Source organism: Eptatretus burgeri, chromosome 4, assembly GCF_056783735.1.
Source record: "Eptatretus burgeri isolate ZD-2024b chromosome 4, Ebu_testis_v1, whole genome shotgun sequence".
NCBI classification, from domain to species: domain Eukaryota; kingdom Metazoa; phylum Chordata; class Myxini; order Myxiniformes; family Myxinidae; genus Eptatretus; species Eptatretus burgeri.
Window position 1 is genome coordinate 45,824,025 of NC_140964.1, and position 15,062 is coordinate 45,839,086.

Below are 15,062 nucleotides of genomic sequence, written 5' to 3' on the forward strand. Positions count from 1 at the left end.
AATCATCTGATTTTCTGTGTTGATCAAACTTATTCACATTTAATCTGGATTTTTTTTTTATAGCTTTATCATGTTGGAGTAGTTTGTGAAGACTGTGTATTAAGTTTGATTTGAAAGCATCATTAAATAAACTCAGGTGGCACAAAATGTGAAAACTTTGGAAGGGGGATGAATATTTTTGCAGGCCATTGTAAACCTCCCATTTTTGAGCTCTTTCAACCAGTATAAGAATAAAAGGTTTACTTCTTTTCTCTTCCTTATATTGTGTTTTTTTTTTTTTTTTTTACAACAGACTTCTATTATAGTAAATAATAATATCATAATAATTTACGCTTCCTGCATATTAACTAATTTTCGATTACTTCTGTGATGATAAAGTAAGTATTATGAAATTTTTTGTTACATGAAATGATAAAAATCTATGAGCCTTCTGTCAGCCTCGACCCAGCATTGGAAATTGGTACAGGTGGGCATGAGTGTGTGTGTGTGTGTGTGTGTGTGTGTGTGTGTGTGTCTCAAATCCCACTCTGTTACTCTCGTTTCTTCTCTGTTTGAGCTCTTCAGCCTGTGCTTCTCCCATCTGCCTCAAAATCAGCGAACATCACTTTAAATTCACAAGAGGAGTGCAAAAACACATCTCGTCACCAACAGGCCAACAAGTGAAGTTGCAGTTGAATGCAAACTCATGCAGACCATAATCGGTGGATGTGAAGTCTTTCCTCTTTTCAAGCAATCTGATCAGCAAACCATCTGTTTAGATGCCGTTCCAGTCACTCAACTACAGATAGACATGCTGCTGCTTCCCTCTCAGCTGTGGTTGGAGGCCCTAAATCTCAAACTAGAGTTCAGCACTGTGTCCCTAGATATATCTCGTGAATAGCAAGAGACAGAGGGAGGAAGACTTGAAGATTAATGATGGAATACAGAGGCTACAAACCTGTGATGAGAATAAGAATTCTTCATACAATAATCTAATTTAGTAACTGTGTAGGATATTCCCTCACCACTCTGCCAGAAAGGTGCCTCAGTGTCTGTTTTCTCTCTCTCTCTCTCTCTCTCTCTCTCTCTCTCTCTCTCTCTCTCTCTCTCTCTCTCTCTCTCTCTCTCTCTCTCTCTCTCTCTCTCTCTCTCTCTCTCTCTCTCTCTCTCTCTCTCTCTCTCTCTCTCTCTCTCTCTCTCTCTCCACTCTCCACTCTCCACTCTCCACTCTCCACTCTCCACTCTCCACTCTCCACTCTCCACTCTCCACTCTCCACTCTCCACTCTCCACTCTCCACTCTCCACTCTCCACTCTCCACTCTCCACTCTCCACTCTCCACTCTCCACTCTCCACTCTCCACTCTCCACTCTCCACTCTCCACTCTCCACTCTACTCTCCCTCTCCTCTCTCCACTCTACTCTCCCTCTCCTCTCTCTCTCCTCTCTCCACTCTCACTCTCTCACACTCTCAGACTCTCTCTTTCACTCTCACCTCTCCTCTCTCTCTCTCTCTCTCTCTCTCTCTCTCTCTCTCTCTCTCTCTCTCTCTCTCTCTCTCTCTCTCTCTCTCTCTCTCTCTCTCTCTCTCTCTCTCACTGTCCTCTCTCTCTATCTCTCTCTATCTCTCTCTCTCTCTTCCAATCTAGGGAAGATAAACAGCTGCTCATGCTACACCTGGAACACATCTTTCAGTGCAGGAAAGTCCCACCTCTTGCTTCGTCTCTCTATAAGGAGTGTCTGGAAAATCCTCAAATTTATTTATGTTCTTAGCCTCTGGGGGAGGTCACATGCAGAGACGAGTTGTCCGAAGTACCCCCCCTGTTGCATCGACTCAGTGGGAAAGTGGGTTTGCTGGGTGGTTGAGACATTCGGCTGGCCAGGTAAATGAACGGCTCTGGTGGGCTTTACTTTTAGCTGAGACCTGTCTTGGGCAGATGCCACAACCTTGGAATTATTCAGAGGGCTAAATCTTTCTGTGATATTCAACTTATACATTGGTGTTCAATTCCATTGTCCAAAGTATCATGGAATGCAACTCCTCACCGTTGACTGGTGCTACTACTTCCCATTTTGCTCTCCTTGAGGCTGTGGAGCCAAAGGTCTTCCATGTCATTGACAACCCGCAACATGAATCTGAGTCTCAGAGTCTGCTTCCCACTCACCACAGTCAGGTTGGCAGGCTCGTGGTCTTTGCCTGGCTCTATTTTGGTCTTGCTCCTCCTGCCCTCTCACCTCTCTGCTTAAGATCTGCTCTTCAGGATCACACACATTCTACCACAAACCCCTACCTTGTTTCTCTACTCACAGCTAAACCTAATGCTCATCTCTATTTTCATCAACGTCTTCTCTCACCTGTAGTGTTGTCTTCCAGAGTTTGCTGTCTTGAGCTCCTCTCTCTATGCCTTTGAGTCTGCTGCCTCCTGCAACCTCACAGGGTGTCCCATATCTACATATGATATTGTCTCCACTCACTGAGATCCTGTCCCCCTTCTACCTGGAACCCCTGTGATCGTGCCGTGGTGCATCCATGCATTCTTGTACACCTGTTTCCCCCATTAGATCCCTCTGTCTGTCTGTTGACCCTTCCGCTCTTCCATGAGCCTCAATATCTGCAAAATAAATAATAAAAAACAGTGAAGTCTGGCATGGCACTTGTCAAAAGCTACTGCTTTGATATGAGGTGATAAATGACATACCCAGACCTGAAGTACAAGTGGAAATAACATACTTACGTCATAAATTACAGGAAAAACAAGGTTATAATTTGGGAAGAATGAAACTAAAATCGTTTCATACATATCAGGTCATAGTCATTAAAGTATAAATTGTTGATAAGTGACCCCAAACTAGATGCTGAAGCGAAGGTTAAGGGGTTTACAAACAGTCGATAACTACACGAAATGGAGTCAATGAAAGGCATATAATATGTTCATGAATATCTTATATGAAGGCACAGCAAGTTCTATGATGTAACTTGAGAAACAGGAAAATAATTGTAAGGTTACATGTAATCTGATCTGCAAATTTAGATGGTAGGCCTCAAGGCAACAAAAAAAAAAAGAGAGTTACACATTATTGCTCCCAAAATGGAAACACTTCCACATTAATAATGAAATATTTTGAAGCCCAAGGAAGACATCTGGATTGGCTAGAATAGGCAATGAACAAGAATACAAAACTGACTAATTAGTGTTTTGAGCGGTATAACAAGGTTTCAGGTCAGATGACCAATCTTACAATTAGAGATGAGGTAAACTTTGCATGACCGAGGACAAACCCACACTAGAGCGAGGTCTATGCCTACCAACCGCAGTCCACCCAGGACTCGGTTCTACTGATGCAGAGACGAGTTGTCTGAAGTACCCCCCTTGCTGCGTCGACTCAGTGGGAAAGTGGGTTTGCTGGGTGGTTGAGACATTCGGCTGGCCAGGTAAACGAACGGCTCACTAAGGCTGCGCCGGTCAACTACGGATACCTCCCAGAGGCGCACACGCTCCGCACGCGCCCACAGCTGGGCATGGTCGGGACGCACAGCACGGCACAGTCCTGTTGTGTCACTCTTGTTTCCCAAAACCACCACTGTTACCTGTAAAAGACAAAACACATAAAGCTTTATTTATTTTGTATGCAGCACATGCCTGCGGGTAGCATCATTTCCTGGGGGTGCAGCTGCGCCGCTCATGCAGTACCCCTTGCAGGTTAAACCTGGAATTTGGAATTTGCTCAGGGTTGCTACGATAGCTCGCCTAACCTCAAACTTCAATGCAAATTTAAAGTTTATGCTTGGGTTCAAAACACAACACAGCATGGCACAGCTTGCAAACGGAAGAAAAGGCATGAAAGCACAACCTCCTTTTTGTCTCGCACACGGTCAATCTCCCTCTTTATCGCTTCCACACAACGAAACGATTCCACGGAATCGACGCTGTAGACGAGCACGAAGCCATCGGCCTGGGCAAGGTAGTGTCGTGGGAGATCTGCCGCACTGCCCCCTCGAAGGCCACGTGTGTCGTACAACCTCATCTGCTCACGGCTACCTCGCTCCGTCTCCACCCAGGCCACATACACGTCCTCGACTGTGGGTGGGCTCGGTTGGCCTGGTACACAACACCGACAGCAAGTAGCATTGGTGCAATCTGATATATCTGTAGCATATACATAATATAGGGTAGTTTGTCATTTCCATATGGTTATACCCACGTTAAGCTGTGGCTACCCAGCTCACCCACCGACTTTGTGGTTGCCGTACAGCAGTTGTTCCAGGATTGCGGTCTTGCCCACAGATGCGAGTCCGCATACCAGAACCCTGCAGCCCTTGCCCATTGTTGCAGTGAAGTTCCAACCCTTGCACAGCAGTGCAGAGGGGGAGAACAGGGGTTGTCACGTGAGGTGCACCCACCTGTCCCGCGTGACATGTTCGCACAGAGGAAAAGAATTCAGAATGCATTATAAACAATACATCATTACAGACAGGGATTGTGTAAGGGAGGATTTGATGGTTCTTAAAATAAACACAGTAGGCAGGTTCGCTAGCTTTAACACAAAGGCAGTTGAAGGGCAAATCAAAAGCCACTTACAGAGCAGGCCGTTGTGTCCTTGGAAGTGACACAGAAGCGAAGGTAATTATTTGTACAGTACTGAAGTCCAAAGTGTACTCAGTCGTACGGTGCTTAAGGTGAAGACCCACGTCAACCAAGCACTGCATGCAGACTTACTGTATGAGAGTGATCGGTATTTTCTAAGCCGGCGTCCTCACTGCAGTAAGCCTCTGCATTGGCAATGCTCTGACCCTCCCCTTCTCCTCCTCAACCCCCCACGCCTCTCCACATCCCGGTCTGCACAGTGCCATGCGTTTATTGCGGAATGGAGCGGAAGGGAGGGGGGAGCAAAGCAAGTGGGCGGGTGAGACCGGACTGTTGTCTGGTGTAAGGTGGATCATATGGGTGCCCCGGGTGCTGGGTTGTTGAGGGTTGGAGTGGGTGGGGGGGATGGGGGAGGGGTGGGGGGGGTCAGGGAAAGAAGTATCAGTTCGCAGTGCTTGTGGCTCAGCCTTTCTGCAGTAGAGGACAACTCCACATGGTGCGATCATGACTTCCAGCAGACATCTACTTGTGCTCCTCATTCTGAGTGTAACGACTGTTCGCATGGAGACTGGGAATTTGAGCAATCCTAAGGATTCTGCCCAAGTTCACTTTGACAAGAAACTTAGCAGCACAGTTAATGTGTATCAAAGAAATATTGAGGTTCCTGAAGATGATGGGTTGAAACTTGCAGATAATCCCCTGGTGCTGGACCCAGTTTTGAAAGACGATGTGATCCACTGGTACCATGAGATCTATAAGTTAGGAAACACAAGTAATGCAGTTCGAGATCTTCGGGAGAGCAATTGGAGGTTATCTCGTGGTTTGAGGACCCTGGACAGGGCTTTAAAGGACCTCAGAGACTCAAGGTTAAATGTTCTGGAGAACTTAAGAGATCTCAACATCTCACTGCTCAATGCCATCCATGCTGAAGAAGAGAAGCTCAACACTGCGCTGGAGTTAGCCACATCTACCACGAACAAAAGCTCATCCAGGCTGGAGGTTCAAGAGAGAACAATGTCACAATTTGTGGCTTTGCAGAAAAAAATGGAGCTCACTTTATCAGGTTTGAGTGGTCTGTTTAGCATGAATGGTCTGTCTGAAATGGAACCAGTTGGGTGCAGGAGCAGGAGGATCAAAAGGATGCAAGAAGAGCAGAGCGATGCCCTGTCTATGTGGAAACGACTCGTCGAGCTGGAGCGCATTGTCGTACGCTTGAACCAGGAGCAGCACAGCCAGAGGGAGCAAATGCGCCAGCTCAGGACTGTACATGTGCATATGCGGTGAGAGCCCATCCGAATTACCCCTCCTCATACTCCCCTACTCTTTTCCTTCTCTTTCCTCCCAAGAAATGCAATGGGAATACAGAGTGTACTTACTCAGAATTGCTGCATTCCCATGGCAGTGTATGGAAGGTAAATTGGTTTGTGGAGCACCATGTGAAAAGGTGTGTTTGGCATTCAAAAAGTTCTAAAAACGAGATATGCAAGTCCAAAGGAAATGACAAAAAAGTTGTTGTTGGCTTAATGGTGAAGGTGGCTGGCTTAAGATCTTAGGGTCCTGAGTTTGAGCCCATCATGTTGAGTCATACCGATCAGGTGGCTTGACTCAGCCTGTCATCCTTCTAAGGTTGGCAATTAAATAAGTACCAGCTTATTGGAAAGAATGAGCCATTTGAGTATCTTGGGTTGGAGTGGTGAGCCATCCAGGATTGTGCCCCCTCGCCAAGGATAAACTGCCTCGACAGCCCTATGCATCTGAAGATGAGAAAGGAGTGGCTCTTCTTCGTCTTCTTCAAAAGAAATGTCAACGGTCATTTATGTTTCAATACGTATATGTAAATACTGTACTGTCAGACCTCGCTATTCACGGATTCAGTATTCATGGACTCTGCATATTTGCGGTTCATACTCTACCAGTCGAAAGTTTAAGAACACCCCCATTTTTCAGTTTTTACTGAAATGTAAGCAGTTCAAGTCCAGTGAATAACCTGAAATGGTACAAAATCTAAGCGGTAAACTGCCATAGTTAAAAAAAAAAAGTTTAGGTTACCAAAAACTGAAAAATAATGTAAATTTTAGAGTTGTTAAAAAGGCCCTTTTCAAGGAACAAGTAATGGGTTAGCAACTGCAGCTATTCTGCAGCAATGGAAGTAAGCCTTGAAAGTTGATGCAAACAATTTCTATAGGTGTCCCAACTTTTGTTCATTAGTTACAAATCATCTGTCTGTATGAAAGCAGTGTTGGAACAGACTGTGTTGCTGCACCCTCTGAAGCATTATTTGGACAATATTGCACTGCAGGAGGTAGTATATTGCCATCATAATGGCAAGAAAAAGACAATTAACAAAGAAAGACAGACAGACCATTATAACCCTTAAAAGTGTCGGTCTTTCCTTTCGAGAAATTGCAAAGAGGCCAATGTGTCAGTGAGTACAGTTTCCTACACCATCAAAAGGCACTTGGAAACTGGAGGAAACTCTGACAGGAAGAGGTCTGGCAGACCCAAAGCCACAACACAATCAGAAGACACGTTTCTGATAATCAACAGCTTGCGTGATAGGTGGCTCACAGAACAGCAGCTTCAAGCACAGCTTAACACCGGTCGAAGTAAGGAAGTCTCAGTTTCAACTGTGAAGAGAAGACTTCAAGCTGCAGGTTTGACAGGTCGAGTGGCAGTAAGAAAGCCATTGCTAAGATGGCAAAATAAGAAAAAGAGGCTTGCCTGGGGCATGAAGCACCGCCAGTGGACTACTGAAAACTGGAAGAAGATCTTATGGACCGATGAATAAAAATTTGAAATCTTCGGTTCATCATGCAGGGTTTTTGTACGCCATCGAGTAGGAGAAAGGATGGTTCCTCAGTGTGTGACACCAACTGTCAAACATGGAGGAGGAAGCGTGATGATCTGGGGCTCTTTTGCTGAATCCAGTCGGTGACTTGCACAGGATGACTGGCACCCTGAACCAGAAGGGCTACCACAGCATTTTGCAGCACCATGCAATACCCTCTAGTCTACGCCTAGTTGATCAGGGGTTCAACCTGCAGAAAGATAACGACCCAAAACATACCTCCAGGCAATGTCAGAACTCCCTGAGAAGAAAAGAACAAGACGGTAGGCTTCAAATCAATGAATGGCCAGCACAGTCTCCAGACTTAAACCCCATCGAGCTGGTTTGAGAAGAACTGGACAGAAGGATGAAAGCAAAGCAACCTACAAGTGCAACACATTTGTGGGAACTTCTGCGGATTCAGATTCAGGGAAGAACTTTCCAAACAATATTTGATTTCCATTGTAGAAAGAATGCCGCGAGTATGTTCCGCTGTTATATCTGCAAAAGGTGGCTACTTTGATGAGTCAAAAATTTAGATTAAATTTTGTTCAACAAAACGATTCCATGATTTATTTTTTATCTGCAATTGTTTATTTGTTCTATGCTTTAATTTCAGTGTACATTGAAACATTAAACTGCTTAAATTTCAGTAAAAACTGCAAAAAATGGGGGTGTTCTGAAACTTTCAACCGGTAGTGTAAAATGTGACCCAATTCGACATTCGCGAATCTGCGCTTCGCGTTTTTCTGGGGGTTTTTTCGCAATTTTTCGCGAGCATATTTGCGTTTTTTTCGCATATTCGCGAAGGGGGGGGGTTCGTGTTTTCTTTGGATTTTCATGGCCATTTTGCGTTTTTTCGCGTTTTTGCATTTTTTTGCGTTTCTTTTCACGTTTTCGTCGACGTTTTTGCAAAAACAATGCCCCACTATTCGTGGATTAGTTATTCGTGGACCCCGCATAATCGCGGTTTACAAAATTTGACCTCCTTTGACATTCGTGGCCCTGTGCTTCACGTATTCACCTCTTTTTCACAGGATATTTGATTTTCCCTCATGAATCACGAACTGCTGGGAAGCTATCCCCCCATTTTTCCATTGAAACAATGCCCCACTATTCGCGGATTAGCTATTCCTGGCTTTTTCCAGAAACGTATCCCCCACGGATAGCGGTGTCTGTCAGTACTGTATATAATTTGGAAGAAAATACAATTTTTGTCATTATTAATTACAACCCATTAATTAAGTTTCCTGTCACTTCTATTTCATCTGAGCTTGTGCACAAACGAGAGTACCTGACATCATTACCCTGCGTGCGAACCGCAAAGTACGGGCTGAAGCAATTGGTTCACTCTATACATCTGTCTACAGACATCAGTCTATGATCAAGAAACTACTTAATTTAAATTGAATTTCATGTTTTGAACACCATGGAACACAAACCTGCAGTTTCGCACTACTTCTCTGAATTAGGCAAATTGTACGGAATCTTGTCCCAATCGCGCATGCGCACAGAGAAGTAAGGTAATCATTTCAGTCGAGCTATCTGCCTGTCTCACAGTCTCACAGACTCACAATCAAACAAAATTGAAAATCATTTCAAACAAGAAACTTGCTGCTTTTGGTGATGTTTTAAATGAGACACAAACAACAGGCTCGAATAACTAACGTAACGTGTTAAATAAGGTGGTGTAAAATAAGGTGCATCAGTGGTCGTAAACGTTTGAAAAAATAAGTTTCTGCAGCCTTTAAAATCTTTATTTTATATAAATTAAATTAAATTCCTGAACACTGCAGGACACAAATCACCCTCTTGTCACTTCCAAAAACCTCCAGTTTGGTAGTACTTGGACAAAATATATTGCCATTTTACACCATCTCGACCAATCAAATTTACTGATTGCACTCTCTGCATTGGGAATATCGAGATTCAGACAAAACTACGGATGGTAGGTAAGAAATATAGACAATGCTCGGAAATGCAGAGCAAGAGTTGAAAACAGCCTTCCCATGTCCTTTTTATAAAGACAGTGTGGGGTAAGGACTAAGGTGTTTTATGAACACTCCAGTTGGAAAAGTAAAGAAACTAAAAGGTTAACGAACCGGTCACGTAGCAACAAATGATCATCGTTGGACCAACAAACGACCGAGAAGAAGACTTCTTGGAACATGGCAAGATGAAATAAATGTTTGCAGGAGCAAGTTGGATGATAATTGTCAAAAACAGATGTTTGTGGAGGCCTTTGTCCAGCGGTGGATTGTCAAAGGCTGATGACGATGATGATGATTCAGTAATTCTTTATACTTGCTGGATTTTTTTTTTTAATGCTGTTCTTGGACTCATACAAAAAGTCGTTTCTAAATCTTTTTGAATGCCACTTTTTTTGAAACGACTTTAACTTCCCTTTTGAAACGACGAAACATTGATAAAGTGCACACACTAAATGTTCCACATTATCTAAAGTCTATATTCAGTCAATATCATTTCTCATTATGAAATACCAATGGTCTTCCAAATGATGCCACTTTCTCATTTATATAGTTTATGCTCGATTTAGAGATCGGAATGTTCTTGGCAAAGACAAATGAACGTATCAACCAAATCAAGGTGTTTTTATTAAATGCACATTGTACAAACCTTTCGTGACGGTGTACCAGAGAGTCGTTGGAGGGGATCGAATCTGCACGCAGCTTCCGTTCCAATGAAGAGGTCACAGGTTCGGAGCCCTGGGGACAGCGACTCGCGTTATTGAGACGCAGGTTAGAAGGTGGGTTCGAGATTGTAAATCCTTCATGACACTCTTCATGCTTACATTCCTGATTCCGATAATAGAACCAATCTGCTATCCTAATCAATTGTATCAGGGTTCTTTATTTTTGCAGGACAAAGTAATTATAAGTGTCTGTAACATGTCTCCCAGATCTACCCATTATCTGCCGCTGGGGAAAAAAGTTTCGATTGGCCTGCTATGACGTCACAAAGCAGAGGCGCACTTTTCGGGACGCTGAGCGATATTGCGCTCGACGTAACGGGACTTTGGCTATCATCAAGGATTTGGAGACTCAGAGGTTCCTTGAAAGGTGGGTGGGATCGAGGTCATGAGTTTTTTTTTTGCTGTTTCAGGATTTGAACCGATTACTGTTAAGATGTTAACTTTATACAGGAATTGAGTGATCTTCATCGAGGACATTGTGTTCAGTTTTGGTCACCACATCTGGGGAAGAACAGTTGCCATAGAGAGGTTGCAGTGTAGAACAATGAGATTCATTCCAGGCAGAGCTAGACTGAAGGAGATGGGACCTTTTCCATGAAAAAGGAGGTGATTGTGAGGAGATTTTTAAGATAATGAAGGGTTCAGCCAAAATCAATGCAGAAGAGTTTTTCAACAGAAGGGACAATGACTGATAGGACAAGGGGTCACAGTTTAAAAGTAAAGAGATCTAATCTAGTCTAATCAAATCTGTTTCTGGTGTATGCTCCCCCTCCATCCCCTCCCTTAACTCAAATGGCAGCACTGCTGATACCGCACATGAAAACGCTGAAAGCCGAAACTCGGTGTTTGCATCTAAATATTGTGTCTGAAACCCTTCACTTTCTGTACCCACCTTACCCAGTCTCACCCAACTGTCACTGGACTCTGTGTCCTTTTCTTCTGACAAGGTGGAGAGCTTGCTGTCAAACCTCGACTCAGATTCTGCAACCGGTCCAGACGGCATCAGCCCCCATGTCCTAAAAAACTGCTCCTGCACTCTTGTTCACCCTCTCTCTGTTCTATTCACCCTCTCATTTGCTCAAGGTCATCTGCCATCTGCTTGGAAATCAGCAAACATCACCACCCTGCATAAAGAAGGTGAAAAAACAGATCCCTGCAACTACAGACCAATCAGCCTTCTCCCAATCATCAGCAAGGTTATGGAATCCATCATCGCTTCAGACATTAAATCCTTCCTCTTCTCCAATGGCTTAGTTTCCAATCATCAATTTGGTTTCAGACCAGGTCACTCTACCCTGGATATGCTGCTTCTGCTCTCCCAACAATAGATGGACGCACTCAATGCCAGACATGAAATCAGAGCCATATCCCTGGACATATCGCGTGCTTTTGACATGGTCTGGCACCCTGCCCTGCTCACCAAACTCTCTTCCGATGGTAGCCAAGGCCATCTCCCCTCAGACTTCCTCTCCTGTCACAGCCAAATTGTGGCCCTAAATGGAGTTCTCTCATCCTCTTTCCTGTCCAGTCTGGAGTTCCTCAAGGCAGCGTTCTGTGCCCTGTTCTTTTTCTGGTTTTCTTCAATGATCTCTCCGACTCTCTGTAAAAATCTTCTTTATCTCTTTCCTGATGACTCACCCTCTGTCGTACCACCTGTCATCCCTCAGACCGGCAAGCCGCAGCTTCTTTGCTCTCTGCAGATCTGGATAAAATCACAAACTGGTCCAACACGTGGAACATTTCTTTCAATCCGGACAAATCTCACACTCTCACATCTCTCCGAAAGGACCGTTTCTTTATATAATATATACAAAAAAAAGGAGAGTTAGGATGGGAGTTAGGCAGGGGTCTTTCCCTCAGAGAGTGCTGAATGCATTTAATGGTCTCTCTGGAAAAGTAGTGGCAGTCAACACAGTAGAGAGATTGAAATTTGAGTTAGTCAGGTATCTAGAAGTAGTGGGTACATAGTTCATGAGTATTGGCAGAATTGTGCAGGTTTGATAGGCAGAGTGGTCTCCTCCTGCCTTGAAGTTCCTTTTTCTTACTATTACTTGTCTAGCACAATAATTATTCCCACCTTGTTAGGTTGGCCACAGAACAATTTGGGCCCAAGTCTTTCACGAACCGGCTGGTCAGGAATGACATTCAATTGAAGATGATTCAGGCAGGAGCTTGTAATTTCCCCAGGTGCCAGGAAAATATACTGTGGGATCTTCAACATTCACCACCGACCAGTTCTGGCAGATGGGTCCTCCAGCTTAAAGTCCATCTGCTGAACCGATGGAGCACGCGTCGTTACCTTGCCCTGCATGCGAAACACCGAGATGACAGTTTATGGCTGGGCCGAGATTGTAACCCAGGGTGGAGACCTCAGAGGCCAAAGTGCATACCTCTGGGCCATCATGCCAGCCCACAAGCTAATATTTAACAAAAAACTCCATTATGAAACTCCCATCAACAAAAGCTTAGAATCAAAGAAACATCTCAGTATTTTTCTTCAAAGCATCAAGGGTTGATTGTTTTCATTAAATATTGGCATTTTTGGAGGGTAGAGCAGCTGCATTGTGCATGACACAGCCGAACACAGCTCCCAAAACACAACAAGTTCCAGAAGATTATCCAGATTTTAGAGAGGACGTAAAGGCCAAAAATGACCTAACATCCTCTCCCCCCCATCCCCACCTCCACTTGCCCACACCATTTTCTTTTTTTTCTTGATTCTTGACTTGAGAATACATTGTCAACATGCATAATTATCACTGCATCCTCCACTGCACCGACTTGGATACCCTCCTCGAGTACAGCATGTCTCCTCCAGTCAAGAACAGAAATACAATTTGAAAGGAAATGTACTTCCGACATGCCTGGCTCGCTCAGCACACCGGAGTACAAAGTGTCCGCATCACCGGAGTGATGAAGTTTGATAACATTCCAGGACTGAACCACTGACAATTATTATTATTATTTTTTTAGCAATTTAAGCAGTATAATTAGAAAAAAAACCCAACAACAATTATTTACAGCAAATATATTATTATTAATAGACTCTCATGTGATTTCTTCAGATACATCCAGAGAGTGGAGGACACCTCACACTGGATCGGCCTGGACGACCGTGACAACGAAGGACAATTCAAATGGCATGACGGAACGCTTCTGCAGCACGGATGGAAGTTTTTCTATGAGGGGGAACCTCGGGGTGAGACCCGCGATGAAGACTGTGTGCACATCACCATGGCCAAGTATGGCCATCGTTGGAATGACCTTGACTGCTCTAGTAAACTGCCCTTTATCTGCCAGTACTGAAGGTAAACCCAGTGAAAGCATCGACTTTACATTCCAGGGGTTTACCTGACTTGTTTGGAGGGAAACAGTCAGTCTCATCCAAATACAAAAGATTCATAACAAGCCTAAGGTACAGGTCCTGATGAGTCAAAAACCCCTCAATGAAACTCCAAATCAGGAACATCATTCACCCCCCTTTGATCGGATGTACTTACACAATTCTGGGGTAGAAACACCTTCAAGTCAAGTTACAGAGTTATCTTAAGATAAAGGTCATTTGTTTTGGATGACAGCTTAAAATATAGAGCACAGACTTGGAGAAAATAAATAAATAAATAAATAAATAAATAAATAAATAAATAAATAAATAAATAAATAAATAAAATGTCAGCAAAGCTGTACGGATGGGATGCTGTGTTCAGGTTAATGAAGCTGTTCCAGTTTAAGTAATCCCGTTGAACTGAAAATGTTTACATGCAGAAGAATATATTGCAGTAATCCCTACAAGAGGCCAATGGATGGAATCAACAAGACGTTGATCGAGGTACACCAACCTGCCATGGAAGGCAAGAAGAAGCTGACGTTTCGGACATTAACCATTCTTTGAAGTTGTTTTGCTTTTCATCGATTTATCATGCCTGCCCTTTGACGTAGATGGTTCTAAACTGATCAGTGAAGCCAGGATATTCTCATGGTGATCCCTCCACGAAGAAAATTATCCACAATTATATATTATTATTTGAATTCATTAATGTTATCAGAAATGGAAAAAAAACGAAGACAGTTACTGTGGACCGTGAAGAGCAGACCAAATGTAGAAAATCTTTATACAATGAAAAGTATGTTGAATTCATGTGCGTTGTACGTTTCATATAATCCTTCGAGATGATTTGACCTGGGAAGCTGACATTAATGAGGACACCTTGAAGTTGTGCTTGCGCAAGTTTTGCTTGATTCCATCAAATTTTGAAGAATAATGTTTTTTCGCCATTTTCTTCCTTTGGGGGAAGTGGGGGTGTGCAATTGGAATTATCCAAGCCATATAACCATGATGTATTATATATGCACATAAGTAGTACAAAGGTTTTTGCTTAATACATGTAATCTGGGTTTTGGGGGTGTTTTTTTTTAGAGCAATTGAGGCAGCGGTCTGTTGCCTATACACCGCCCAAATAAAGGGACATGTCAGAACGTGTCGCAAGCTTGGAACAAGAACGCCTGTAGGGTGGGTAGGCTGCTTTGGTATTAATAATCATAAAGAATAACATACCCCCAACCCCCACCCCCTCCCGGCAGGAGTGGGTTCTTCGAGTGGTTATAGTAATTGCTGTGCATTGCAGGATCCTTAACTATATAATTCAGTTCACAATTAGCAATCCCATAATAAGAAACAATAAAATAAAAAGTTGAAAGTTTCATACATTATATTTCGATATACGGTATGGAATATTTCCTTTCTAATAAACCTGTTTGAAATGGGCTTCGGTGCCGTTGTTGAATGAAAACAAATTGAATTGTGTCAAGAGGACGTCAATCGAGGTATGCTTATTGCCATGGGAAGCAAGAAGCTGACATTTTGGGTATTAACCCTTCATCGGAGCAAGAAAGGAATGAAGCCTGAAATGCTCCGATTAAGGGTTAACGCCTGAAATGTCAGCTTCTCTTTGCTTCTCAC

The 15,062-nt window shown here is 43.5% G+C and overlaps 2 protein-coding genes across 6 annotated transcripts; one reads left to right on the plus strand and one right to left on the minus strand.

Moving 5' to 3' along the window:
- Window positions 1-1,249: 1,249 nt before the first annotated feature.
- Window positions 1,250-10,108, minus strand: LOC147027955 (NF-kappa-B inhibitor-interacting Ras-like protein 2). 5 transcript variants are annotated; one of them, XM_085877837.1, is made up of 4 exons: window positions 10,027-10,108; window positions 4,209-4,378; window positions 3,829-4,076; window positions 1,250-3,565 (listed from the first exon to the last, which is right to left on the minus strand). In XM_085877837.1, exons 2-4 carry the CDS (start codon window positions 4,300-4,302, stop codon window positions 3,311-3,313), a joined length of 597 nt encoding a protein of 198 aa, XP_085733963.1. In that variant the 5' UTR covers window positions 4,303-4,378; window positions 10,027-10,108; the 3' UTR covers window positions 1,250-3,310. The 5 variants fall into 5 exon arrangements, with proteins under 5 accessions (XP_085733963.1, XP_085733964.1, XP_085733961.1 ...); XM_085877838.1 differs by lacking the exon at window positions 10,027-10,108 and adding an exon at window positions 4,557-4,793 and having other exon boundaries at window positions 4,209-4,323; XM_085877835.1 differs by lacking the exon at window positions 10,027-10,108 and adding an exon at window positions 4,557-4,792.
- LOC147027956 (uncharacterized) lies at window positions 4,984-14,867 on the plus strand. The gene is made up of 4 exons (XM_085877834.1): window positions 4,984-5,842; window positions 10,047-10,156; window positions 10,310-10,469; window positions 13,168-14,867. Exons 1-4 carry the CDS (start codon window positions 5,067-5,069, stop codon window positions 13,406-13,408), a joined length of 1,287 nt encoding a protein of 428 aa, XP_085733960.1. The 5' UTR covers window positions 4,984-5,066; the 3' UTR covers window positions 13,409-14,867.
- Window positions 14,868-15,062: the final 195 nt, after the last annotated feature.

Bases quoted from the DNA above. Each gene is read 5' to 3' on its own strand.
- LOC147027955 (XM_085877837.1), bottom strand. From the start codon at position 4,302: ATGGGCAAGGGCTGCAGGGTTCTGGTATGCGGACTCGCATCTGTGGGC. The intron at 4,077-4,208 runs GTGGGTGAGCTG...GTTGTGTACCAG, and splicing joins GTACGGCAACCACAAAGTCG to GCCAACCGAGCCCACCCACA. The intron at 3,566-3,828 runs GTTGTGCTTTCA...TGTCTTTTACAG, and splicing joins GTGTGCGAGACAAAAAGGAG to GTAACAGTGGTGGTTTTGGG.
- LOC147027956 (XM_085877834.1), top strand. From the start codon at position 5,067: ATGACTTCCAGCAGACATCTACTTGTGCTCCTCATTCTGAGTGTAACG. The intron at 10,157-10,309 runs GTGGGTTCGAGA...CATGTCTCCCAG, and splicing joins ATTGAGACGCAGGTTAGAAG to ATCTACCCATTATCTGCCGC. The intron at 10,470-13,167 runs GTGGGTGGGATC...TGATTTCTTCAG, and splicing joins ACTCAGAGGTTCCTTGAAAG to ATACATCCAGAGAGTGGAGG.